The sequence below is a fragment of the Betta splendens genome, chromosome 9 (assembly GCF_900634795.4).
Source record: "Betta splendens chromosome 9, fBetSpl5.4, whole genome shotgun sequence".
Classification (NCBI taxonomy): domain Eukaryota; kingdom Metazoa; phylum Chordata; class Actinopteri; order Anabantiformes; family Osphronemidae; genus Betta; species Betta splendens.
Genome location: NC_040889.2, coordinates 6,871,583 through 6,897,505, shown reverse-complemented (window position 1 = coordinate 6,897,505; position 25,923 = coordinate 6,871,583). Strand labels below are relative to the sequence as shown.

Genomic DNA, 25,923 nt, shown 5'->3' with positions numbered 1-25,923 from the left:
CGCACCCGGAGCCATTGGCTTAAAGTTGAACCGTCTTTGAAGGCCCAGAGTGCGGTGTTGCCTGCGAATGATCTGGGAACGAACCTAAAGTCGGGACCCATCAATCTGAGTCTTTGCAAAGCACAGTTCTCAGAAAAAGAATAAAGCAAACGGGGAAACAAGTATCAACAAGCAAGTCAGAACCTGCATCTGGGTTGTAGAGGTTCCTAAATAAATCTTCCTTACACCTGTCAGACGGCCACAGTTTTAACATGGTTTCTTCACACAGGGTTTGCTCCTCTGCAGCTGACCCCCAGCCTTTTACAGTCGCACTTCCACGCTGATACATGAGACTGTCGATTGACAATTACCCACCAGTCGTCTGACCCCCCCGACCTCCCCTGAAGGAAACCCCCCTCTGGACTGGGTCTCACAGCGCCAACCACACTGACTCACAGCGGCAGGACACAGTGAGCTCACAGGGTAAGTCTGCTGCTGCTGACCTCTATATGACTGTATGTGATTGTTCTGGGCACTTAGTCATTCAGGTCATGTGTTTGAATGACTTGACCCTGTTAGAAAGGGAGCCCACAGCTGGATGGTGTTCATGATGGATGCATGAATGGAGGAACATATGGCCTAATGTAACGATGGAAACATGAGAAGCGTGGATGAATGGTGTTATTTTGACACATACCATGTAACACACAAAAGACACAAAACTACATGAAATCATTTGTCGCATTATAGAAACAAATTATATGCCATGCATCGCTTATGTTTCCTGTTACGTTAATCAGTACAACAAACTGCTAGCTGATAGAACAGTATTCTTTTGTTTTCCTGATTTTTACAGATGCTTTCGTTGATGTGTGTTGATGGGTTTTCTTTTTCATACTTTAAATCAATCTGAGGGGACTGCTGACAAACCCGGCACCACATAACCTGCCATCTGTTTTCTATCCACCTCTAACAGAGACTCATTGACACCACATCAAAGCCGGTACAGTCACCATCCCCGCCATCAAACGAGACACCGGCTACTCAGCCACTTCCAGATGTGTCACCAACCTCGTTTTTAATGAACGCGCAATCATCAGTAACTCAGAAAACAGCCCGTCTGTCCCCGGCTCCATCTGGGATGAATCAGCTCGTGGAGTGTCAGCTATGTATGTAACAACTCCGAACGAGTCACTGACTGCAATAACAGGTCAGCATCTGGCTTATTTATGTATAAATTAATCTGGAGTAACACAAACACTTACCTCAACTTTTGAAGAGTGCCACTATGCCTTCTGAAACACACAGATAACTTTAACTACATCCAAAGATGCATCATTGGAAGGAAAACATTTGTCAGATCAAGTCTGACCACAAATCATAACAACAACCACACAATACAAGAAGTGCATTGAGACCGCAGCTGAAGGACTCTCCTCACTTCATCATCCCTGCGAGGACTCTCTTGATCCACCTGCTCCCTCTGCTGCTCAGAACCAGTACATGACACCCACCATCCCTCAGACACAGCTGAGCTCAGTCCAGCCATGATGTCCTACAGCTTCTGTTTAAAGTAAGCAACAACCAGACTCATCACAACTAAAACCCAAATGTCCAGATTTTTTTGACGATTACCTTCATATCTGCATGTGTTTGATTGCATTATTTTACACTACTGTGATGTGCTGCTGCACCAATATTAGCTGTCTAACAGTAGGAAAGTTAATTCTCCAAGAAGAGATGGATTGATCTGTAAACCCTACATTTAGAGAGCCATGAACACACAGGCTGCTGATACCAAAGTCAGATCAGTCAGCTTCACACTGTTATTCCTAAGTATGTAACCTTAAAATCTGACAGCACTTTACACTTTGATAAAACATTTGTTAATAAATCTGTATTTTTTTTGCCATGATCCAGTATTTGTTCATTTTTAATCAGTTTAGTCACCGTGAAATAAATTCATCTTATGTTGAGTAGGTTGTTGTTGTGCAAAAGCCAACATCAAAGTTTTTTATTGACATCATTTATTGTGTTGCACAACATGTGAACTGTATTATCTACAAAATCATAGGTAAAAAAAAGTATAAATGTATCCATTAAAGATCAATGTCCATTTCATTCCTCGTTTTGGAGAAGATACCAAAGTCTGAAAACACTGATCCATAAAAAAAGTTGAAGCATGAGACCATGTGGATACATCATCTGGAAGCTTTCCCATTTTCATGGACGTCCATCCTGTCAAAAAGCAAAATGTTAAGTTTGATTTATGAACAACACAGCTGTAACTTAGACACAGACTGACAGGAATGTTACGCCCATAAAGAGGCAGGTGATGAAACATTCACACACCCATTCTCATCTTTCAGGTGCTGGTACAACTCAAACTTGTTGTTGACTGAGCTCGCCCTTCCAACAAACTCCTGGTGCTTCCTGGAATTGGCTACAGTGATTCGATTGGTCCACATGGTGAGGAGCGAGACGGGACCTGCAGAGGCAGGGAGGTGAGTAACGCAAATAACACACACATGAGGTGGGAGGGTTCACCCAAACCCATTTAGAAGATATGAGAGGATGAGGATGTTTGGTACCTTTTGCTCTCTCTGGAGGCTGAACCTCCTCTGTAGAAAGACGAGGCTTCTTGTTGAGTGGCTCTGGAGAGTCTGGGGAATCCTTGATTACTTCTGACTCCTGATCTTCTTTATCTATTAAACCCTTGAGCCTTCAGATTTAAAAATATGCAGTGTGGCAGAGCCATAAAGTTAATGATCTGGAAAATGGTTCTCTCCAGCAATATGTTTAACTCCACAGTAGTGTGCACTACACACCGCCTTACTTACCTCTCTGAGTCTTGCCAACCTTTGTCATCTGTTTCCTTGCTGCCGTTTTTCTCTGCCCTGTCCTCCCTGTCCTCCCTTTTCCTCCCTCTCTTCTTCCTTTCCTCCTCCTCTGGAGGTTTGCTGCGGCAGGCAGTGATGCAGTCCAGAACTCGCTGGTGTCTGTCAGAGGCTGCAGCGTGGGTTTTCACTAATGTTTCCAGCTCGTTCCACATGATGCGATACTGCTCATCCCTGAAAATGACAGCAGTGCAGAAGCATAAGCAAATCTGGTCGCCGTTCATTAACTGTGGTGCTGATGTTCATTTCTGAGGATGGAAGATAATGAAGAAAGCTAAATGCCTCTTGGGGCCTTTGCCTCTGGATCCCACAGTGGAGATGGGGAGAGGGTCGTTCTTTCTTTCCATGTCCACCAGGTTGTAAACAGTCTTCTGACAGGTCAGAACATCCTCTTCAGTCAGAGTCTCCTTCACTATCAGGTTGGCAAGAGGAACAACCTAGCCGATAAATAAACGTGAAGAAAGATTGATTGAAGAGTGATGTTGGCCAACATGGAAAACTGCAGTTTCATATAAACCTATATGTTATTATCATGCATAAGCTGCCCAGGAATTAAGCACAGATCCCCATAAAGTATGTGCATGCTACTCACTGCCTGCATGTTGAAGATGGTGGTCTGGGAGATGATCATGGGCCAGTATCGAGTGTGTCGCTCTAGCTGAGCTTTGGCCCTCTCAACTGGAAGCTTCTCGAAGGAGTCAATGAAATATTCTGAAACTGGAGTCAGTCGGTTCTCCCTCATGAATTCACCAAAATCCTGAGGAAATGAAACCAGTTACTATCACAAGCATCTTAAAGAATTCTCTCACTAGTTTTCAGACATAGGTGGAACCCACCGTGATGCGGTAGTCTGTCACTCTTCCTCCACAGCCCTCGCTGATAGAAGGTGGGTCTTCAAGAGTGGAGCGGTTGCTGTTGAGCACGTGAAGGAAGATCTCACCACCATGGCTGCTTAGCATGTGGCTGATGACCTTTGACCCAGACTTCCTGGGTTGCTCCAGCAGCACTGACCTACCTGTGGATAATCAGACAATAAGCCAAATTCATTCATCCATGGAGTAGTATCACAAAACAACAACAGACAAAGCAAAAGCATGGAAAAGGATTTGCGTTAGTCTTACCATTAAGCAGAAAGTTTGTCAAACATGATGATGGACGACTGTTAACGTCTGTGGGGGAGATGCGATAGGCTCCTGTACAGTAATGCAGCTCTGTGGTGGGGGGAAAAAAGCTTATGTTGTGTTTTCATAAATCCTATAAAAGTATTTTGTGGTTCCCAGCATGATAAACAATGAGAAATTCAATGATAATTATAGAATAAATAAATAGGAAGCTGACCATTCCCACCTATGCTGTTGGTTCGCGGGGTGCACCATTTCAGCGTAACGGTCTCTTTCAGCGTGTTTTCTCGAGTGCTGGTGCCCGCCATGTGCAGGTCTCCTGCACAACGTAGGTGACATCGGAAGGATTCATTAAATTATGATGACCTACTTTAGAAGATATTCCACGTCGATAAAATTTTAGTGGATGTTATAAAGAGAGTGTGTCTGAGTTTTTATCCAACATAAACTTTGTAAAATTCACTGAGCATCATGTAAGTTACCTTTACACTTCTGATAACTGTAGCTTCTTCTTTCTGCATTTATATCTGCAGCTTTTAGACATAAATAATGATCAACCAATATGCAAGTCCACTTCCACATATTTACCCACCGCTTTTAATGAACTCTAGGTGAGCATCTTTATGATGGAGGAGCTCGACGTCATAATTGGCCGAGGTGTTGGCGTGTTGCTCTTCCTGCCCATCCGCAGACACAACAACAAACACAAGTAAGTGTGAATTTGCAAACTCATACAAACGTAGACAGACTTTAACACTGCTGATTTCATGACCCAAAGGGTAAATGACAAGTAAAAGGAATAGTAAAATGACTTTTTTTTTTTTATCAGTAACATATCAGAGATTAGTGCTTCCTATAAATGCACTTGCTGAAAATTGCTTGTATATATTTAAAATCCTACTAACTCCTGATGTAAAAATAACTTTCAGCTAATGGAATTACGTTATAACATCTAAAAGGATGGTGGTTTAAGACTAGTTATCCAGACAGCACAATGGATCACACCAAAACACTAAAGGGGAGTGAGTGGGGAACTGAATGGAGAAAAGTTTGGATTTGTAAGGTGAAAACACCTGACGGACACTGACAGTTTTTTATAACGCAGAAGAGGCAACGCTGGTAACAGATGTTTGGACATGAAACAGGCTAAATGCATCATTTATACTTACAAATACAAATATTCTTGGTTTTACTAAAGTAAATGTAATTATTTCACAAGTAGAAGATAATATTTCATTAGATTAAACAAGAGTTAATTTAAGGTTTTTCAGCTTTTTCTGATTGTCCACTTGAGACAAGAGTTGCCTGTCCTTCACTGGAGCCTCACCAGAGAATCTGCAGGACAACTGTCATATACAAAATTATTTCAAGACACTATGAGCATGTTTGCAGCATTAGATGTCAAAATATATACACAACAACTTTGCCCCTTCCTCACTTGCATGTGTGTGTGATCAGAGTACTAACCTGTTCGCAAACATTTAATGTGGGCTAGCAAAACAGAAAATACAGCATGAAACCAGCAGCAGGTTCACAGTCATATCAACATGCAGATGAGACAACCAAACTGATGAGATCGTAAGGTTTTATGGAGTCTTTATAGGTGAGGAAGAGCTCACACATAAAGATTTAGCAAGCACAAAGAGAAATGTGAACACAATAAAAACAAAGCAGTCAGTCTAGTAAAAAAGAGGAAGTCGTACACTGCACTCTGTATGTGACACTATTGTATACTAGGAAAAAAAAGTGCTGATGTTCATGTGAGTTTTCATATTGACAAGGCATGCACAAGGCCAGGCTAAACAGCAGCGAGCCCCTCACCTTCATGGGGATATTTGTTATGGTGGTGGAGGCCAAGTCAAAGTGTTGCTGAACCAGAATGTTGAGTTTGGTGGCCAGGTGCCTGCCTGCACGAACACTGTGAACCTCACTGGTGAGCAGTGGAGAAATCTGACGGCAAGAAGATTATGCAGTGAGTACCAACAAAAATCAGTACATCACAACTGATATTACATTTTCTATACATTTAGCAGTGTATTTCATGGTCTTTCTATGTCTTTTACGTGACTGAGTTCTGAGCTTCACGCCAGCACCAACCTCTTTCTTGGGTCGATCAGACACCAGCGTGTCCTCGCCCTGGGGGTAGATGTGCAGTAAAACCAACTCACACTGCTGGATGGCCATCCGCCTGAAAGACACAACAGAGGTGATGTTTGGTAAAGCACTTGGGTGTATGTCCTGTCATGAATGTGACATTCTAGAACACGGATGTCCAATCCTGGTCCACTACCCTGCTTGTTTTCCAATGTTGCTACAACACGTTGGAGAGTTTACTTAGATCTGTTATGTACTAATCAATCAGCAGTAGGAAGGAGGACTGTGCCTCCCAAAGATTGTACAGCCTTATGACAGAATTTAGCCCATTTGTCCCGACTTTGAGATTTTTCTTTGGACATCATCATGTACTGACCTGTCTGAACTTGCTGCCACCTTATTTTGCTCCAAAATGGTTTCCTGGACATAATCTTCCAACATGCGGACACTAGTATCACTGCATAATAAAACAGAAAAGTGGTAAAATATAATGTGTAATTGGAGCTTCTTTTATGATGACCATCGACCCTTGTTAATTGCATGGTAAATGCTTACCTTTTAGCATTAGTTAGGCAAATTATTCGACCTCTATTGGCCACTCTCTCAGCTGTGTCCATCAGAGCGGCGCGCCTCTCGTGCTGCAGCTCTGTGATGATGCATAAGGACTCCACAGCTGCAAACAGCCCATGCAGAATGCTGCAACACTCAGGGTCCTCATGTGGGTTAGGTGGCCCAACAGATGCTAAACCAGACATGAGCTGCCAGAAAGGTGGAGAAACTACATTATAAGACTGCACGTCTGACTTCCATGAGGCCTTCTGCAAAAGTGAGTTTACCCATGTAAAATGTTCACTTCCCCAAAATAAAAAACAGAAAATGTCCTTATAGTAAGATAATGAGTTTGAATAAGTAATTGATTACCTCATGAGTGCCCTGCTCCTCTCGCTTCCACGTATTTAGTATGTGGAACTCTGAATCACTCACAATGTAATTAACCTGTAAGGCAGAAAGTGTGAGACACCATGAGTTGAAAACTAAATGACATGAGAATAATAATAATGATGATGATGATGATGATGATGATAATAACCAGTTTGTCCTTGGGATAAATGTCGTAGAGGATCCGGCAGTACTCCATAGAACACTCCACAGCACAGGTCCACAGGGACTTGGACACTGGAGCCAAAGGAATGACTCCCTGAGCTCGAGTCTTTGTCAGCACATCACATTCTACTTGCTGACGACTGGACTCAGACATGTACGGACAGTGGTCCACTACAAAGACAGTCTTGTGAGACACCGAGAACATCTTCATTCTGCGAAGACAACATACAAAATTCCAACAATCAATTGAGCCCTCTGTAAAATGTTTTGTTGTGAAGCTTCATATCCTCTAGAACAGCTTGTTTTTGCATTTTTGCTGTTGTCATTAGAACAAGAACTTGATTAAAAGAAATGTTCTTATCGTACTACGTATCCTGCATCTCCCCACCAATTACATACAGTATATGTCCCATTTATATATATATATATATATATATATATATATATATATATATATATATATATATATATATATATATATATTACTTTCAGTCAGCTGATATTAACTCACCTGACGAAACGATGGCGAGTTAACGGCTTCGCGGTCAGTAAGTGAACTTGACCCTTTAATAATGTATCCGATCTCCGTTGGGTCACGTGCTGGACGTTTAACTGGTTGTCCGGCTACTTTGAACCCGTTTTAAGACATGCTATTTGCCTTTAACTCAAAGTCATCAGCAAGCTAACGTCGCACTACTCACACCACAATAGCGTGACAGTCGACTGCGTTAGCTCACACTGCGCGTTTGCTGATTCACATTTATCAACCACAGCATAGACGTCTAGCCATTACATATTCTGTATATAACTAGAAAGGTCGCCAAACTCTCTTTCAAATATCCATTAGCTCATGTTTCACACATTTGAAATGGCTAGTGTAGACAATAAACGTATTAGCCGTCATGAGCTAGCAGGTTTGTTATTTGCGGAACTATGTGCAGCGCTGTTCCGTTCCCGTTTTCCTTCCCCCGCCCCTTTGAGCCGCAATGATATATGGTTCCTATCAGTACTGTAGGTGGCAACTGCGCAGCTGTTTAAAGTAGCTTAACTATAAAGCAACGAAGAAATGTGATTTTGCACAATTAAACGACATACTGCCATACCTGTTATTAGAGGGGTTATATTTTAGAATAAAACAAAGCTTTAATGCTTTAACATGTGATTGAAGTCTTATCAAAAAATATTTGCCAGATGTTTTTAATGCGCAGTTATAATCAAGTTTACGGTATAAAAACATTCCACTTTCCACTATCTCATCAGTAGGCGTTTGAACATGCCTCATGATGAATGACCTGATATGCAGAATTGTATAAAAGGCATAATGTCACAGTCACTAAAGCAAAGGCAAATCTCCCCAAGGAAAGTTATCAAATGAAAAACGTTAGTTTCCTTTTTGTTATTACTCTTTGTTATTATGTAAATGAACGCGCAAACAAACCCTTAAGCCAGCTGTCACTAAACCAAAACGAACTATCGCTGTATGAACAACAAGAACACGCAGCTTCGTTAATTGTGCGTGCGGGAGCCTTCTTAAAAGTGGGCGTAACGCCACATTGTGTCTCGTCGCGGACCCTCCTCGTCCTCCGCCTCCGACCCCACCCGTCCGACTTCCAACAAGTCGCAACTTGAGCGAAACTTTGTGATGCTGAGAAGCGCAGGCCGCGCGTTAATCCCCGCAGCTTCTCCGTGCCGCCGGGACGTCTCGCCGTCCAGTGCCATGTGAATGGAGGCACCCACGAGGAAAATGAGCGAAAACGACATCCTGGAGATGGAGTCCGTGTCTGACGCGGACGAGTTGGACGCAGATGCGAGGCTGGAGATGGTGGACGAGGAAGTCGGTGAGAGAGCGCTCGGCTTTCGCGGCAGAGCTGCTGTGTCGTGGGACCGTCTGGACTCTGTCCACACATTTCTCGTGAAAACGTGCACGTGACATTTGGAAAGGCTCTATTTAGGCATAATAATCTGGAAAAGTCATCACTAGTCTGTGACGTATGCTGTTTTGAGAGTGGGCAGCGATGCTTCAACTTGTGTATCACTTTATGGAGCAACATCTTGTGTACATTTATAAATATAGTTCATAAATAGATAATTATTCATCATTCAATACCTCACTGCGCAGATGTGCTTATCACTTGTTGGACTTGGTGGCTGCTGAATAAAGATGGCAGAAGCTCACATCTTATGTAAAATGCAGGCTACTGATCTTAGGTCAGACTTCTTATCAGTTAAACTATTCCTCTCTCTCTGTGGAGCTGTTTAGTGTTTCATATCTTGCATTCCTGACATTTGCCTTTGAAGTCAATGTGTGCCCCTGAAACATGCAAATACGTCTGTCTGTCTGTGTCTTCGTTCACAGTGATACATATGTAAAATAGGACAGTACTTTTACTTTAGCTGTACACCAGCAGGCATCTCGCTTATACAGGAAGTCTGTCGGGTTCAGCGCTCATGTACTTGAGCTGCAGTTGGTGCAGTAACCCTGATGTTTATCATCTGACAGGTCACTGTAGTTCAGTGAATGTCAAGTGAATATAAGCGTCTGCTGCTCATCTCTGAGATCCTGAAGTTACCTTGTATGTGTTCCCTAATCCAGCAAACGGTGGGGAGTTGTTGCAGATTTCGTATTTTGGCGTGTCTGCTCGTTCTTCATTATGAAGCTAAGAGGATGTAGCTACTCTAGAAAGGAAGCGCTCGCTGGGTGGGTTCCAGGCATGTGGGCATCGCTGCACCGTGCTTTTCAAAAGAGTCACCCTTGTGACTCACTACACACTGCAGAGGTTTTGAAATCCCGAATGACTCAATAGCGAGTGCTCATTTTACTTTGACTAACGTCAAATTAAAAAACAACTAACAAACGCAGCCAGTGGAACTTGTTTTCCTGTTTAAACACCAGGCCTTCTGCTTGTTGCATCTGGCATTAGAGTGAGAATACTCTGAGGATTTATATGTCACCATTCACAGCAAGAAATAAACAGCTGCTCATACTGTACAGTGATTGTTCGAATGCCTCAGTCAGAGGGGCCACATATTCAAAAGCCCAAGTGTCGACTAATGAAGTGCCACACAATGAGGCCCGGTTGTTAAAGTTCTTGGGAACTGATTCCGTTTCTGGTATGACCGGCTTTGTCAGAGGCAGAACCGTTAATGTGCGTCGCAAGAGGAAATCCAGCGTGTTTGAAGTGCAGTGATTCCCAGTTCCAAGGGTGTTGCTAAGGCCAGAGTTTTCATAACAACATCTGTCTTCACTCAGGTTTTTCATAATGGAAAACTCGCAGGACTTTCCACATTAGTGTTGGTTTTATGAAACAAAAGGGAAAGATTTACGGTGTCATCAGGGGGCAGCAGAGAAAACAAATTATTGTGGACTCGATGTGGGTCACTGGTGTGAATGCTGATTTCTTGGTAAATGCCTAAACAGTGCCGAGGCGTCCAGCAGAGAGTGACCTATTTCTTTCTTTACCCAGGAACATGTATAACTCTGTACCGAGTGGGCAGTTTTATGCAAGTGAAGGTCACTGGTGGAAACCACCAGACTGGACGGTCAGAAAGTCCCACAGCGGGCTGCCTCAGTCCTGCTGAAGTCAGGAAGCAATGAAACGCCCCAGTTGTTAATATTCATTAACTACCATGAAACATGAACTGGAGCTGATAGAAAAGTTGTTTATCTGTGTTATTAATAGTTTGTATGCAGCCTGTATGTCTCGGTGGAAGCTGTTAGAATTAATAGGAAACATTAGTGCGTCAGGTTACTGTTTCTTTTTGCATATCTGAATACACTGTACATGCTCATAAAGAAATATATCCCTGATGACCGTGTGAATTCTCTTTCTAGGTTTCCTGCTCAGGCTTCAGCAGCCTGTTTTACGTGTCTTTGTTGTTTCTTTCACAGTTTACCCTGAGGAGTTTTTACCAACATATAATTCTCTTAAAATTAAAGACGGACAACTACCCAAAACACAGCTGGTGAGTCCGCAGAATCTGTTGGTGTCATATTCAAATGTATGATTCTATTGTATTTTACATAGAGACGAAAATATAAATAAACACTACATATGTGTGTAAAGAGATGCTTAGAGAATTGTTGGCACAAACCTTACTGGAGGATCCAGTCTAGCCAGAATTATATATTGTTACTGTAAATATTATCAATAACACAATCTACTTTTTAAAAGTCAGTTCTTAAGTGAACTCATTAAGAAAAGAGACAGTTGAGTTACTACAGTAATTACAGTTAAGTACAAAAAAACACTGGGCTTTCTGAATTGTGTAAGTAGGTACACGCACTGTTTGCAACAGCTTCATTAATGAGCTGTAGAGAAGTTTATTTGAGATAAAGAGAGAGAGAGATGGAGGTGAAGGGCGGGTGTCACGGCGTTTGTTGACTCTTCCCTCTTCTCCTGCATGATCCACATCAGCGGTTAAAAAGGCTGCTGAAGGTCAGACCTCAGTTCTGTCCAGCATGTACGGCACTACGGAGCAGGAGGAGTACGAGTTCCACGCCACAGCGCTGCCTAATAAGCTTTGTTTTTCCCCCCAGGCAGAGTTCAACAACTGCCCCGACTCCTTATTTTTCAATGATGGAGTGAGACGGATCGATTTCATCCTGGTCTATGAGGATGAGGACAAGAAGGAGTTTGATAAAAAACATGTTTCCCAGAGGCGCAAGGTAGGTTTCTCACTTTAAAATCTTTTGGAGCTTGTCACTACAGTGTGAAGTATTTTAGGCTAATTTGTGCGCGCTTCTCTTTATTAGTAACGACTGAATATTTAAATTTCAATTTTTCACTGCGTCCAAGGAAAGGACATCTAGTTTTAGTGGGGTGTAAGCGTATATAAAGTCATGTTCACACACTTCTGTGACTTTAACCTTAAACTAATGACATTTTTTGGGCTGATGATGAGCTGTGAATGGTTTAGTATTGACTCTTCCTATTTGTAAAGGGAGTTCTTATTTGCACCTTGAGGAAATTAATACTGCAGCCTGATAGATTTTATTAACCGTTTCATGTCCAGATCACTAAACAGCTGAGCACACACTGTTTTCATGCTGTTTCACACAACCAATTTTAATTAGGATCTGTGCAGTGCAGCTGGTGGCTTAGACAAACATAAAGAACAGAGACATGAACTGACATATCCAGGTATGTCGTTTGTTGACGCCTGTGCCTTTCACAATAGATTTACAGTGAAGGACGTGATCTCCAGATCCTAGAAACTGTCTGAGGTGTTGCAATTGTGGTCCTCAAGTGGTTTTGAAATAGTCGTAACATGCATAGGCCAAACTCCGACATCACTCATTTGTAAATAGAAAAAGCGTGAATGCCTAAAGGTGGAAAAAAGTGGAGTTCTCCTGTGGCAGCTGTGAACGGATGCAGTGGGTGTGTCCACGCAGGACACACACTACGCAGCTCAGAAACGAATCCGTGAAACCCGATCAACCCGTTTGAGCCACTTCATCCATGCGTCGCACATTAGAGCTCAGCCAGAAATGTGTTGCCACAGATCTTCTGGGGCTGAAGCAATTCCTTGATCATAATCATCTAGATCCATTACTGGTCCATCCTTCAGATTAGAATGGATGTTGAGCAAGTTTAACATGTTCTTACTAATTTAGCGCGCGGTAAAGTCGACTGGTGGTCGGAGGATCTCGATGTAGATCCAGGTTTTAAGTCATGTGCTCAGAATCCTTTGTCTGAGGGTTATGTGGTGTGAATAATTACATTATTATTTAAATCCAAGCTGTTCCAATGAGCTGTCACCTCGGATGCCGTCAAGGCAGCGAGGATTCACTGTCTGAGTTTGTTAGAAAGCAGCCGAGAGCATTCCAGCTACAAACCCAATGGCGCCTGTTTGTGGATTCTTCTCTGCAGAGACGCCGTGAGTTTTTCGAGGCCAGCCTGATGAACATGGGGCTGGAGCTGGAGGCCACTAAAGCTGTAAGTGGGTCGCCCTCCTCAGACCGCCGCGCGTTTCACGCACTCTCGCTAAACCCTTGGCTCTGCAGGTGCAGGACGACAAGCTGATGTTCGTCAAGGTCCACATGCCGTGGGACGTGCTGTGCACCTACGCCGAGGTCCTGCACATCAAGCTGCCCATCCAGCCCAACGACCTGTCCACCCGGTCGTCCCCGTGGCGCTTCCTCTCCTGCATCACCAAGCACTTCTACCCCGACGAGAAACTGATCAGGAAGGAGGCCGAGTACTTCACCGCCCCGTTTGAGAAGAGCCGCCTAGGTCTGTTCTGCATAAAGGAGAGGGATCTGTTCTTCACTCCGTCCATGAGGAGCAGGATGGCAAGTGGTCAAATGTTGTCTCAGCCTACAAATAGCTTTTACCCAACCACACCCTCTCTCACATCTCAATCCTCCCACAGGCATCTTACATCCTGAGTCGTGCCCCCTATGAAATAAGAGGAAATGTGAAAAAGTTTGGCATCACCAAACTACTGGATGGTGGCGTGTACAGGGCTGCGTATCCCCTCCACGATGTGCGTAGCTGTGATCTGCCTTCTGCGTGGCCGTACCGTGCTGGAGTGTGTGCGTGGTCTTATGGTAACAGTGTTCTGTGTTTGCTGATTCAGTGCCGGTTTAATGTCAGGTCTAAAGAGGACAACTGCCCCAACGAGAGGTTCCTGCTCTACCAGGAATGGGCTCATCCCAAGTCCTTCTACAAGATCCAACCCCTCGACCTCATTCGGTAGTGGTATTGCTGTTCTGATCCTTGGGGTCAAGAGAGGGGTTTTTCAGAAGTATATTGGTTATGAATTTTGCAATGTTCCTTTACGCAGGAAGTATTATGGGGAGAAGATCGGCATATACTTTGCCTGGCTGGGCTTCTACACGTACATGCTTTTCCTGGCTGCCGTTGTGGGAGTGTGTTGCTTCATTTATGGGTACAAGACTCAAGAAACCAGCACGTGGAGGTGTGTGGCATTTTACCTGTCTAGCTTTTTTAAAACAAATGCGTCATCTGATCGACGTCTCCATCTGCGCTCCGCAGCAAAGAGGTGTGCGACCCTGAGATCGGGGGACAAATAGTCATGTGTCCACAGTGCGACAAGTTCTGCAACTTCTGGAGGTTAAACAGCACCTGTGAAGCCTCGAAGGTCAGTGGGGCTTTATTCCCAGACGAACTTCAATCTTCGACTTCAATTTAACGTTGTGTCTCCAACTAGAACCCTAATATCCACAATACTTTAAAAAAAGTCGGGAAAGAAATAGATGATTTGAGTAGGATGAAAGCAGCTTTGTGTTAGAGGATCTCACTGTGGCTGCTGGTATTTGCAGTAACGTGGTTTGGTTTGAGTTGATTTGCATGTTAGGCAAATAAAATGGTGCTAACTGTAACATCCTTGTTTTAACTTTTTTTTAGAACCTTTGCATTTTTGATAACTTTGGAACCCTGGTGTTTGCTGTTTTCATGTCAGTCTGGGGTAAGTTGCGCTTCTTAAAACACCACACAAGGCGCATACCGACATATTAAATCCATTAAATCCCCATATCCTCGCTGTAGTGACTCTGTTCCTGGAGTTTTGGAAGCGTTACCAGGCGGAGCTGGAGTACGAGTGGGACACCGTGGAGTTTCTAGAGCAGGAGGAGCCGCCTCGACCGGAGTATGAGGCCAAGTGTGTCCACGAGAGGAAAAACCCCATCACAGGGGTAAATCACACACAAAGCACAATTTATTCTGCAGCTTTTGTGGTGTAACAACAACCAAGTTAGGAATTGAAACAGGCTTGCGGTGCTGTTGTTTGATGGTGTTTGTCTGTGATGTAGGTGAAGGAAAAGGTGCCGTTTACAGCCTGTGGACGATGCATTCGGGTGTCCATAGGAATCGGGACAGTCTTATTTTGGGTAATGTACATGGAATTAATTTGGTTCATGTACAGCGTTATTTGGAAGCATAGTGATCATAGTTTTAGGATTTCTCTCGTACACTAATGCTTGTAATATATAGCCTGTGTTCCTGTGTTCAGATTTTACTGATCGTGGCGTCCATCGTCGCGGTCATGGTCTACCGCCTGGCCGTCTTCTTCGCCTTTTCGACTAGACTCCGACAACAGGACCTGAAGACGCTGGAGCCGCTGAAAGAGTACGTCACGCCTCAGATGGCCACTTCGGTCACGGCCTCCCTCATCAACTTTGTCATAATCATGATCCTCAACACTCTGTATGAGCGAGTCGCCATCTGGATCACTAACTTCGGTGAGTGTTAATCGAACCGCTCCCGTTTCCTGACTTGGACGTGGTTTAATCTCCCGCCTTGGTTCGACTGACCCACAACCACAGAGCTGCCACGGACCAAGACTGACTACGAGAACAGCCTGACCCTGAAGATGTTCCTCTTTCAGTTCGTCAACTATTACTCCTCCTGTTTCTACATCGCCTTCGCAAAAGGGAAAGCCGTGAGCTATCCCGGAAACCCTGTTTATATCGGACGGTACCGAAATGAGGAGGTGCACGTTTTAGCCTTGTAGATTTCCAGCATGTTCACTTTGTCGCACGCGACGCTAACCCTGTGACTTGCTTGTGCAGTGTGATCCTGGCGGTTGCCTCATCGAGTTGACTACCCAGCTGGCTATCATCATGGGGGGCAAAGCCATCTGGAACAACATCCAGGAGGTCTTGCTGCCGTAAGCCCAATGTGAAACCCGCCCTTTGAGTTCAGACCAGCGCTCCGCTGTGGTCCTCAGCCGCTGACGCCTTCTTGTCCACAGGTGGGCCAAGAATATGTTTTTCCGTCACTGCCAGAGGGGCGATGCAGAGAGCACGATTCCTCGCTGGGAGCAGGACTACCACCTCCAGCCCTTTTCAAGCCTTGGACTTTTCTATGAATATCTGGAGATGGGTATAAAAGAAAGCATTCTTCATTTATGATGTTCTCAAGCTCACCTTTGAACTGCGTACCTCAACCTGGACTGTGTCTCTCCCAGTCATCCAGTTTGGCTTTGTCACCCTGTTCGTGGCCTCCTTCCCTCTGGCCCCAGCCCTGGCTCTGGTCAATAATCTGTTTGAGATCCGGGTGGATGCTTGGAAGATTGTCACTCAGTTTCGCCGCATTGAGCCAGAGAAGGCTCAGGACATAGGAGCCTGGCAGCCCATTCTTCAAGGCATCACCATCCTGGCTGTTGCCACAAACGTACGCTTATTTGTAGTATTCGCCAAAACAGTTCATCATTTACATCCATAGACTTTTCATGCATTCTCATTCTGCTCGCTGGTGTTCCAACAGGCCATGATCATCGCTTTCACTTCAGACATGATTCCTCGCTTGGTCTACTACTGGTCCTTCTCTGTGTACCCGTATGGGGATCATACAGATCACACCATGCAGGGCTACATCAACAGCTCGCTGTCTGTATTCAACACCAGTGATTTCACTGAGGATAGCAAGCCTGAGGGTCTGTACAACATCACCACCTGCAGGTACACACACCAGCCCTTTAGTGTGGGGTGGACTGAGGTTTAGGTTTGTTGGACTGGGGGCAGAGAAACAGAGGCCGCCCTCTATGGGTCCGAGTCTGGTTCTGGTTCTGATGGAGGTTTCTTCTGTTCTATGTGGTTCTGTCTTAGGTATCGTGATTTTCGGTTTCCCCCCGGTCACCCCAAGCAGTACGAGCACAATATGTACTACTGGCACGTCATTGCCGCCAAGTTGGCTTTTATAATAGTTTTAGAGGTGGGTGTGAAAATTGAAGTTATTATCCTGACATTTATTGGCGACATTTATTAACGGAGGTGTTTTCTCTCCTCTCAGCACATTGTTTACCTCACCAAGTTCGTCCTGGCCAACATCATCCCTGACGTCCCGTACGCTGTGAAAGAGCAGATCAAGCGGGAGAAATACCTGACCCAGGTTATCCTCCATGAGACCAACCTCAAGCTGGTGACCAGGCGTTTGAAGGAGAACGAAGAGGAGGCGGCCAAGGACACCGAGGACGACAACTCACAGAAGGACCTGGACCTTGATTTCTGACATGACTACACATATACAGACCAACACGACCAGTGATCACATGTAGCAGCCAAGAAGAAAGAACCACTATTGTTCTGTTGAGTCTGGATCTGCCCAGCGTGTTTGGCTCATGAGAGGCCAGTGACAGATGATGGAACAGTCTTTTTCACTAACTTACAGTTTAAAAAGGTGTCCTTATTTTGAAACACAACAATATTTAGCTTTGTGTAGGTTTTAACAATTTTAAGCATGACATTTTGTGAATAAGTTATATTTAAACACAAAACTTCCAGGCTGATTTTAGCATCCTGGTTAAAACAATGCGACAGAATGAGATCAGCTCAGTTCTTTTCACGGTGACACTTCACACCTATTAATAAAAGCCATCTGGTGAGTTGATCATTAGAACACAACACAAAACAATCTCAACTCAATGTCCAGTTGGACTCCGGTTCCTATCTGGCAGCACATCATCACAGTCTCCTAATCAGCAAAAAGGATTTTCCATAGTTTTTGTGAATGTGATTGTCTGTTTTTATACATAGTAAATAAACAAGCTGATTTTAGACGCTGAGTTGAGATTGTTGTATCAATAACATTTGTTTTATATGTAGAATGTATAAAATCTTAACACGTGTGCAAATGTGTCTTTTTTTTTCACCGTCCATTGAACTTTATTTTGGGAGCTGCACTGCTGGATGATTATTTTTATACAAATGCTGTCAAAAAGTATCAGTATTATTATACAAAAGGTGTAAAACATTAATGCAATGCAGGAAATTACGTTTTTTCCACTTCATCCCTCCAAGAGCTGTATTGATTTGCCTAATAGATCAGTGTTATGCAGACAGTTAGAACAGACACACTACCGTGTCTACAGTCATGTCTTTATTTATACACTTAATCATATGTGTTGTTTTGTCCTGTTGCATGACCAAACTGCACTGGCATGCACTGGCATGTTATCCTGTTATATAATTCTCACCTGTGTGATATTGGACCTATGACCAACTAACATCTCTGCCTCACCTTCTATTTTAAACTACGGCAGAGTTCTATAGCCACTGTATGTAGATGATTTCAGACACAGCAACTATGAAAACTATGCAATTTGTTGTACAAACTAATAAATATTTTGTATTAAAAAATATCATGTACTCATTATGACTATATTTTTATAAAGCCACAAAACCTTTAATCACCACAAAACCTTTCTTTTTGCCACAAGAGGGAACAAAGAGGGAATTAGACCACATATAATTCATTGGTTGTTCCTTGGCGATTAAAGCTGATTCTGATTCTGATTCAAACATATGAACATTGTTAGTCAAACCAGCAAACTACAGAGAATATTACTCACACACTGGAACAAAAAAGGCAGGACTGAAAACACAAACATATTCAGTTATGGTCTGTGCGAGTGTTTGTTTTTCTTGGAATTGTTCATTGCTAGGATTTCAGATGTGTAATACATTGCATAATAAGTACTTCCCCATGTACGTGGAGGTCAGGGACCTTATGAGGCCAGAGAATGTCTGCCCAACAATAACCCACAGCTGGTCAAGGCGGCACTGCCCAGTTAGGAACAGCCTCAGGAGGCAAACAGTGGTGAGGACATTCACCAGAGGTTCTGAAACACAGGCTATAAATAACAGCAGTGTGACTGAGTGGAACCTGGCAAGCCCAACAAGTTTAACTGGTTCCTCGCAGGTTCATCGACAGCACTGCTGCAAAGCTTCAAACTCAAATACGAAAGCTTTGTTGGGATAAAAACAGTAAACAAAGCCATGTAGTTATGTAAATAGGTAGAAATAAAATTCAGTTAAAAGAGTTATACAAGTTATAATAAGTCAGTGGTAGAAGGTCACTTAAATACATTTACCAAAGTTGTTAGGGAAGTTGTTGGTTCCCTTTGTAAATCTTAAATAAAGCAGACACAATCAGTTGAGACCTTCTTCAGGATTTTACTTGCAAGGAGTGAGCAGTTTACAGCAAAGGCAGCTTCCTCTCACTGAAGAGAAGACAGGGATTCAGCGCATAATATGTATTGCATTCTGGGAGGTGCATAGTCACACAGTACGTAGGAAATATTCTCTGCACAAAGCAAGCATTGGGCTCATCAGATAAGGATGCTACACACCGGTACTCCCTATTTCTTGCAGAGCAGAAGGGAGAAAACTTCAAGGCTATAGCACAGCTAACAAGGCTTCAGCAGATCAGCAAAATAAATTCCAACAATGTTTCAATGATTAAATGCAGTGTTTTTCCAACAAAAGTACTCCATAATTATCTAACATGATATTTGTATTATATTCCTATTTTACCTAAATGACCAGTGGATGTTTGATACACATAAAAAACAATAACTAGCGTTTAAAAAATTAAAGCAGGACCTGGTACATTTTGTATCAGCTCAGTTACGGTTTGTAATCTGAATTTTGATCAGGCAGATTGTGCAACGCTCTGTTGACGTCATCGAGACGCGACACTGTACTCACATGCTCACTGTGTGATTATTAGAAGTAGTTTGGGTACAGTTGTTCGTGTTCGATATTCCATTGTAGTTGTTAGACAGCTGACGAACACTGTTTTGCCAGAATGAGTTCCCAGATCACCTGTGTTGGTTGGGTCAAACGTGGCATCGCCAAGGAACTCCCGGACAAAGTAAGTGGCTAAAGTTAGCCTCTGGTGGCTAATCTGTCAACATGGCAAGCATGCTGTTCAAATGACCACAGTTCTTAGCTGTCAGTAATTTGTAGGTGGTTTACAGGTAATGTTTATATGTATAAAATAACTTTTAATGACTAAGTTGTACAGTGTCTAACAAAATGTTTGCATGTATAACAGTAATGTTAATGTCCCAGTTTGAGGCCCATTAGACATCAGTTTGGTTTGTTCTTTGTTTTTCTTGAGGTTGAGTTGAGCCAAGAGGAGCTTCATCGCATCATAACTGAAGCGAAAGAAGAACTAGGGTATGTTAGGATTCAAAAACAGTAAAACAGTACACACACACAGACACACACACAGACACACACACACACACACACACACACACACACACACACACACACACACACACACACACACGATTTGAATTGGATGTTTGTCTTTGATACCAGTTACAAAATAGGATAGGAATAGGATTCATCTGGATGAAAAAATTAGACCATAACAGCAGATCATCAACAATAAAAGTAGTTGTTAATGTTGGCCTGGTTTTAAATATAACTGTAATTGGTGCAATGTTCGTTAATCTACTTGCATACATCAGAGATCTAGAAGCTGAGGCTGAAGAAGAGGATGAAGAAAGAATGGCCCCTGAGGGGGTGAGTCCCAGTGATGCTACAGCAGATGTTGCTGAAGGGCCAAAAGATGAGAGGAAAAAAGACAAAGAGGAGGAGGATGAGCTTGCAGAATATGGCCTGGATAAATATGATGAAGAGGATCAGGGTGAGAGCATGTCTGCACAGTTCTGTGTCTGTCTGTCACTCCATTCACACTGACCCTGTGTCTAATGTTGTCTGTCTTTTATTTTAGTGACTGCTAACCTTGGCGACAGTCTGGCTGGGCTCACTGTGTTCAGCTGTAATGAGGAGGATCCTTACATCACCATCAAAGATACAGTAAGTTTCGAAAGTTGAAGTGAAATCCAAAAAAATCATTACATCTGTGTAATGTATGTTTACTGTTTTTTATTTTCTGTGTAGGACCAGTATGAGCGAGAAGACTTCCAAATCAAAGCTAGTGACAATCTCATCCTGGCAGGACAGGCAGAGAAGGATGCCTGCAACTTGGAGATCTATGGTGAATATTTTCATTTGACATAACTGCTCTCGACTGTTCCTGGAACACAGGAAAATGTCCTCTATTATCTGTTTTCTTCCCAAACTGTTAATAAAGGTTTTTAATGTCTTATTTCACAGTGTATAACTCAGAAGAGGACTCTCTGTATGTTCATCATGATATTCTGCTGCCAGCCTACCCACTGTGTGTGGAGTGGCTCAACTTTGACCCCAACCCAGCTGAAGGATCTGGTAACAATCTGAATTTGTGCTGAAGTTCCTCTTCAAACTGAACATTTATTATGAAGTTATATATAATTTTATTGTAAACCAAGATGATTCCTAACATGATGAGTTACCTGGATTTGTTCTGCTCTGTCCACTCTGTAGCAAACTATGCTGCTGTGGGCAACATGACTCCTCAGATAGACGTATGGGACCTGGATGTGGTGGACTGTTTGGAGCCCGTGTTCTCTCTGGGGAGCAGGAAGGCATCTAAGAAGAAAAAGAAAAGCAAGAAGGTTCCTACAATATCTTATATAAAGTGATTTTTTATGTCACACCTCTGCAGGTTTTAAGAGGAAGCAGGTGTTAACAGATTGTTTCAAACCTACAGCATAGTGGAAAAACACATTTCACTAGGATTTGCAAAGATATCACTGTGTATACTGTTCTTCTCTCTCTCTTGCATTAGATATAATTAATGCATACCTGTGTATTTTTGATGGCATCAGGGGGCAGCAGCAGATCCAGGACAGGGGCACACCGATGCAGTACTGGATTTATCCTGGAATAAACTGGTCAGGTCAGTATTCTGATCGTTTCTCATGTCTTAAGTTGGACATTTTGAGGGCATTACTGTGTTTTAGATTAGATTTGTGTAAGTCCACATTAACTCAACCCTTCAGTAGAAGAAAACAGCTGAACGGATGGAGCTTCTTTTCCTTAGGAATGTGTTGGCCAGTGGCTCAGCAGATGAGACTGTTATCTTATGGGACCTGTCTCAAGGAAAGCCAGCCACAACTCTGCACAAGCACACTGATAAGGTATTATTTATTTATATATATATATATAATAGTGTTAAATATATCACAGCATATACTTGTTATTACATGCCCGTTGTCGTCTTTCAGGTTCAGACGTTATCGTTCCACCCGTTTGAGGCACAGACTCTGATATCAGGATCATTTGACAAGTAAGTGTCATTTTCGGGTGTTAATAAAGTTTTACATTCACACTGAGGTCATTTAATAATTAATTTATTTACATTGTCTCTTCCCAGGACAGCTATCCTGTACGACTGTCGCAGTCCAGACAACAGCCATAGAATCTGGAGGTTTAGTGGTCAGGTGGAGCGCCTGGTCTGGAACCACTTCTCACCTTGCAACTTTCTGGTGGGTGCTTGACTTGTTCTGCTAGATTTTACTAGGTTTATATAAAGGTTTCACTCTTCTAAATTAATTTGAGACTATTTATTTTGCATTAATAACTTGTTTATCCATGTTCTTCACAATGTCAGCTCTCCACAAAGACAAACAAATCTTAAATGCTAAAATTATGTCACATAATCCTAAAAACCTGAAAAGGCATGAAGACAACAATTACATTCTCTGTAGTGGTTTAAATTGTTCCATCTTCCTGTGGTCCACAAACCTTGTTGTTCTTCTTCTTTACCAACTGTGTGGTTAACATAAGAGTATATTTGTTTTGTGTGTGTGTTTGTGTGTTTGTTTGTCAGGCCAGCACAGAGGATGGTTTTGTCTACTGTCTGGATGCTCGTTCAGATAAGCCTGTTTTCACACTGAGAGCACACGATGAGGAAGTGTCAGGTTTGTAAGAGATTGTTAAACTAGAGACTACACACAATGAGGTTAATTGACTGTACAGTTATGAAGTTACATCTAAATGTCTGTAAATGTTTCTCCAGGTTTGGATCTTAGCAGCCAGATTAAAGGATGTCTAGTCACATCTTCAGCTGACAAACACGTTAAGATATGGGACATTATGGGTAACAAACCAAACCTGGTACACTCGCGGGATATGAAGATGGTAAGATCACCGTCTCGCCGAAGTGAGGAATAGAACAGAATAGGACATTATTGTTGAAGGTTGGTATAAGAGTGTCTGTCCTTGGCTGTCAACAGGGTATGCTGTTCTGTTCTTCGTGTTGTCCTGATCTGCCCTTCGTTTATGCCTTTGGTGGACAGAGGGAAGGCTTAAGAGTTTGGGATATAAGTGACGTTGCAGCAGGTAAAATTTATTTTTTACTTATATTCTATATTTCACATTTTGTATTTGAATTCTGTTTATTGTTAGCAGAATGTTAAATGCATAACCGGTGTCTGTTTATTGATACTGTAACTTTTAACCTTCAGTTGCCGAGGTTTTTGGCAGTCGAGAGCGCTTGGTGGCGAACACAGGATCACAAGCATCCAGCAGTGCAGCCACAGCCGAGATGGAAGTTTCTTGATTTTCTAAATGGAGCAACAAGAATAAATAAACTCAACTTCTCTAAAAACACATCCAACTGTTGGTTGCTGTGTCCCTTACAGTCCAGTGCCTTATTTCACATAGAAATAAGTTGATTAGAAGAAGCTGCATCTTTTAAGAATCGTCAAACACCCAAAGTAAATCAGTATTCTACATTCTGAAATGTATTTACAATAGAAAATAACATATATTTTGTTTATATTCATACATTTATATTCTGTTGATTATTTGAATTGCTATGTTTGAACTGCCCACATCTTTTACATCTTTTTCGATTTGCCTCCTTGAACATTTACAACATTTAGTGTAACATAATAATACTATTTTCTCATCCAGCCTACAATGCAAAGATTTACATATGTAACGTCTGGATTTCCTGGTTGTTCTTTCCTGGAGCAGAAACTACCCAAACATATGTACAAAAATATGTGTACAAATTAGTCTTGTTAAACTGTATGTAAACAATCAGTAAATAAACGAAAATCTACAGTTTAAAGAATTCAATAATCTGTTTTCATAATTCTCTCACTTCCACACAGTCTTTTTTGTCATTTGCCATCATCTGCTTACCTGGTTAACACAAACATGAAAATGGATCAGACTGAAGAAAAATTTTAACTGCCCAATTCTTTAGGCTTGGTAAATTTAATAAGGAGACTAAAAAATGAAAATAATATTAATTTACAGTAGAAGAAAATACCTTTTTTAATTATTTTTTCAATTGTTATTGTGGGTGGTAGTGTGGAACTAATGTGTGTCATAAGTAGCCGGAGCTATTTCCGTGACGGACACAGTTTGAGCATGGCGTCAGGTCATCTGTGTAAACTGCACAGTCTCCTAACGCGGTTTTCTAACAGCACCTCGCTTCGAAATGTACAAAGTAAGTTTGGTCGTTTTTTGTTTGATACATTATTTATTGTAGGTATGTTGGATGTGTGAATTTACAGTTTATTACCAAAACGCATCTGTGTTAGCAACGAAAGCTAACTGCGGCTAACCTTGAGAGTCTAAATTATAAAGTAAATTATTTTATTTGGCTGAGAATAACTATATATAATCAAATCCACATTTTCTGTGTAACGTACAGTAAAGCAAATCTGTTCTCGATCAAAGAAAGTAAATGAGGTTTGACAGCAACATCCAGTTTCTTCTTCATGTATTAATGTTAAAATGAATGATGGGACTTCATTGTATAGCTAAAAAGTTGAATTTATGTATTTGTGGTTCCCTTTCGCAGAAAGTTTGGTGCCAATTCAGCTGAAGTCCAGCGTTAGTGGCCCTTCAATCCATGGCCCAGAATGGTATGGCAAACAGTCTGAACTCAAAATAAGTGCAAGTGAACTCAAAATCATTGCAATTGATGCAATAAACTCCCCATATTTTTGACATAGCAATGTGGAAATCGCTGTGACTTCAGATGAAAAAACTATAGTGTGCTACCATCCCAGTGCTGACATCCCTTATGAGTTTACCCAGGTAAGGGGTTATCAGTGTGTCATTACAGTGTCAGTGGCAGAGTCTCTTGGAAAAATCTTTAAAAAATTAAACTTTCATCATGATACTACTTTCTTACAGCCTATAAAACGCCCAGACCCCACGACTAACCCGGCAGAGACCCATGACCAGGTTTTAAAGACCCACCTGAGCAAGGAGGTGCTGAAAGATAAAGAGGGGCCTAGTAGAGAGGAGCTGAGCAAGATGTTTTTCACCACTAAACACAGATGGTTTCCAAAAGGACAGTAAGTTCATGGTTAAAGAAAACTGGCATTTCACATTGTTCTTATTAGGTTTTTATTTGTGTGGTATTCCTGAAAGATTATACAACAGTTCAAAAAGTTTTTGGACCCTTTCATTAACCAAATAAATGAACAGACAATAAATGTAAATTTATGAACAACGCTCAATTTCTAAAAATTAATTCCTTACAACCCTTTTCAATGTTGCTACCAACATGTAATGAAATAATGAGTACTCTATTCATTACAATTTAATTTTATAAACTAACATCTCCAAAAAAATGAAGGGGTCTAAATATTTATGAAGTCACTTTATCAGAAAATCTAAAAATCCTCTCAGACATTGGTCAAACTTTTTTTTTTGTGTTTCACTGTTTGCAGGTACCACATGAGACGCAGGAAAATGGACCCTCCAAAGGACAGATAGTTCATGTTTGAAGTAACAATACTTCAAACAATTATCTTTTTTGTTAATATCACAATATATGTAATAAACAGTCAAATGTTAACTTGTCTGTGAGTCAGTTAGGCAATTAAAAAAAACACATGACATTCTCTTACATATATGGATTGTCTATAAATCCACCCCACTAGAATTTAGCACCTTTTAATATGGCCATGTAAATATTGCCAAAAGTATATAGTATTTCAGTTTTGTATGCTAACATCTCAGGTCCTTGTATTAAGAACTCCTATCCTAAAACTTTCAGCAAGATGTTCTAAGTAAATGTGTATCTTTGCGGTGAGTGTATGTGAAGCAGCATAAT

General features: G+C 42.0%; 4 protein-coding genes across 8 annotated transcripts; 3 read left to right on the top strand and 1 right to left on the bottom strand.

The window, feature by feature from the left end:
• Positions 1-1,956: 1,956 nt before the first annotated feature.
• Positions 1,957-8,120, bottom strand: ints13 (integrator complex subunit 13). 4 transcript variants are annotated; one of them, XM_029160774.3, is made up of 18 exons: positions 7,707-8,120; positions 7,182-7,407; positions 7,013-7,087; positions 6,647-6,849; positions 6,468-6,548; positions 6,095-6,185; positions 5,819-5,947; positions 5,465-5,488; positions 4,590-4,674; positions 4,215-4,316; positions 3,998-4,087; positions 3,713-3,891; positions 3,469-3,633; positions 3,159-3,313; positions 2,820-3,050; positions 2,571-2,701; positions 2,332-2,467; positions 1,957-2,217 (listed from the first exon to the last, which is right to left on the bottom strand). In XM_029160774.3, the coding sequence occupies exons 2-18, from the start codon at positions 7,404-7,406 to the stop codon at positions 2,181-2,183; spliced, it is 2,139 nt and encodes a 712-aa protein (XP_029016607.1). In that variant the 5' UTR covers position 7,407; positions 7,707-8,120; the 3' UTR covers positions 1,957-2,180. The 4 variants fall into 4 exon arrangements, with proteins under 4 accessions (XP_029016607.1, XP_029016608.1, XP_029016609.1 ...); XM_029160775.3 differs by having other exon boundaries at positions 4,224-4,316; positions 7,707-8,119; XM_029160776.3 differs by lacking the exon at positions 5,465-5,488 and having other exon boundaries at positions 7,707-8,119.
• A 646-nt stretch (positions 8,121-8,766) lies between these two features.
• ano6 (anoctamin 6) lies at positions 8,767-18,298 on the top strand. 2 transcript variants are annotated; one of them, XM_029160770.3, is made up of 20 exons: positions 8,767-9,033; positions 11,085-11,158; positions 11,733-11,861; positions 13,066-13,131; positions 13,200-13,487; positions 13,568-13,681; positions 13,775-13,890; positions 13,982-14,116; positions 14,194-14,299; positions 14,566-14,626; positions 14,707-14,852; positions 14,970-15,047; positions 15,170-15,398; positions 15,483-15,649; positions 15,729-15,826; positions 15,911-16,041; positions 16,127-16,332; positions 16,426-16,619; positions 16,767-16,872; positions 16,951-18,298. In XM_029160770.3, exons 1-20 carry the CDS (start codon positions 8,919-8,921, stop codon positions 17,167-17,169), a joined length of 2,778 nt encoding a protein of 925 aa, XP_029016603.1. In that variant the 5' UTR covers positions 8,767-8,918; the 3' UTR covers positions 17,170-18,298. The 2 variants fall into 2 exon arrangements, with proteins under 2 accessions (XP_029016603.1, XP_029016604.1); XM_029160771.3 differs by having other exon boundaries at positions 8,826-9,033; positions 11,737-11,861.
• Positions 18,299-19,603: 1,305 nt separating this feature from the next.
• pwp1 (PWP1 homolog, endonuclein) lies at positions 19,604-23,452 on the top strand. The gene is made up of 15 exons (XM_029163987.3): positions 19,604-19,812; positions 20,062-20,120; positions 20,420-20,598; positions 20,686-20,771; positions 20,856-20,952; positions 21,072-21,182; positions 21,321-21,451; positions 21,665-21,735; positions 21,880-21,976; positions 22,064-22,125; positions 22,213-22,324; positions 22,669-22,759; positions 22,858-22,979; positions 23,075-23,180; positions 23,306-23,452. The coding sequence occupies exons 1-15, from the start codon at positions 19,747-19,749 to the stop codon at positions 23,398-23,400; spliced, it is 1,485 nt and encodes a 494-aa protein (XP_029019820.1). The 5' UTR covers positions 19,604-19,746; the 3' UTR covers positions 23,401-23,452.
• A 730-nt stretch (positions 23,453-24,182) lies between these two features.
• mrpl42 (mitochondrial ribosomal protein L42) lies at positions 24,183-25,665 on the top strand. The gene is made up of 5 exons (XM_029163141.1): positions 24,183-24,300; positions 24,658-24,721; positions 24,812-24,896; positions 24,996-25,159; positions 25,538-25,665. The coding sequence occupies exons 1-5, from the start codon at positions 24,222-24,224 to the stop codon at positions 25,581-25,583; spliced, it is 438 nt and encodes a 145-aa protein (XP_029018974.1). The 5' UTR covers positions 24,183-24,221; the 3' UTR covers positions 25,584-25,665.
• Positions 25,666-25,923: the final 258 nt, after the last annotated feature.

Coding starts and splice junctions, on each gene's coding strand:
- ints13 (XM_029160774.3), bottom strand. CDS start 7,406: ATGAAGATGTTCTCGGTGTCTCACAAGACTGTCTTTGTAGTGGACCAC. Junction 5,948..6,094: donor CTGATCGACCCAAGAAAGAG/GTTGGTGCTGGC, acceptor TCTTGCCGTCAG/ATTTCTCCACTGCTCACCAG. Junction 4,675..5,464: donor CATTAAATGTTTGCGAACAG/GTTAGTACTCTG, acceptor GCGGATGGGCAG/GAAGAGCAACACGCCAACAC.
- ano6 (XM_029160770.3), top strand. CDS start 8,919: ATGGAGGCACCCACGAGGAAAATGAGCGAAAACGACATCCTGGAGATG. Junction 9,034..11,084: donor GATGGTGGACGAGGAAGTCG/GTGAGAGAGCGC, acceptor TTTCTTTCACAG/TTTACCCTGAGGAGTTTTTA. Junction 11,862..13,065: donor ATGTTTCCCAGAGGCGCAAG/GTAGGTTTCTCA, acceptor TCTTCTCTGCAG/AGACGCCGTGAGTTTTTCGA.
- pwp1 (XM_029163987.3), top strand. CDS start 19,747: ATGAGTTCCCAGATCACCTGTGTTGGTTGGGTCAAACGTGGCATCGCC. Junction 20,599..20,685: donor ATATGATGAAGAGGATCAGG/GTGAGAGCATGT, acceptor CTTTTATTTTAG/TGACTGCTAACCTTGGCGAC. Junction 21,977..22,063: donor TGCACAAGCACACTGATAAG/GTATTATTTATT, acceptor GTCGTCTTTCAG/GTTCAGACGTTATCGTTCCA.
- mrpl42 (XM_029163141.1), top strand. CDS start 24,222: ATGGCGTCAGGTCATCTGTGTAAACTGCACAGTCTCCTAACGCGGTTT. Junction 24,722..24,811: donor TCAATCCATGGCCCAGAATG/GTATGGCAAACA, acceptor TTTTTGACATAG/CAATGTGGAAATCGCTGTGA. Junction 24,897..24,995: donor TCCCTTATGAGTTTACCCAG/GTAAGGGGTTAT, acceptor ACTTTCTTACAG/CCTATAAAACGCCCAGACCC.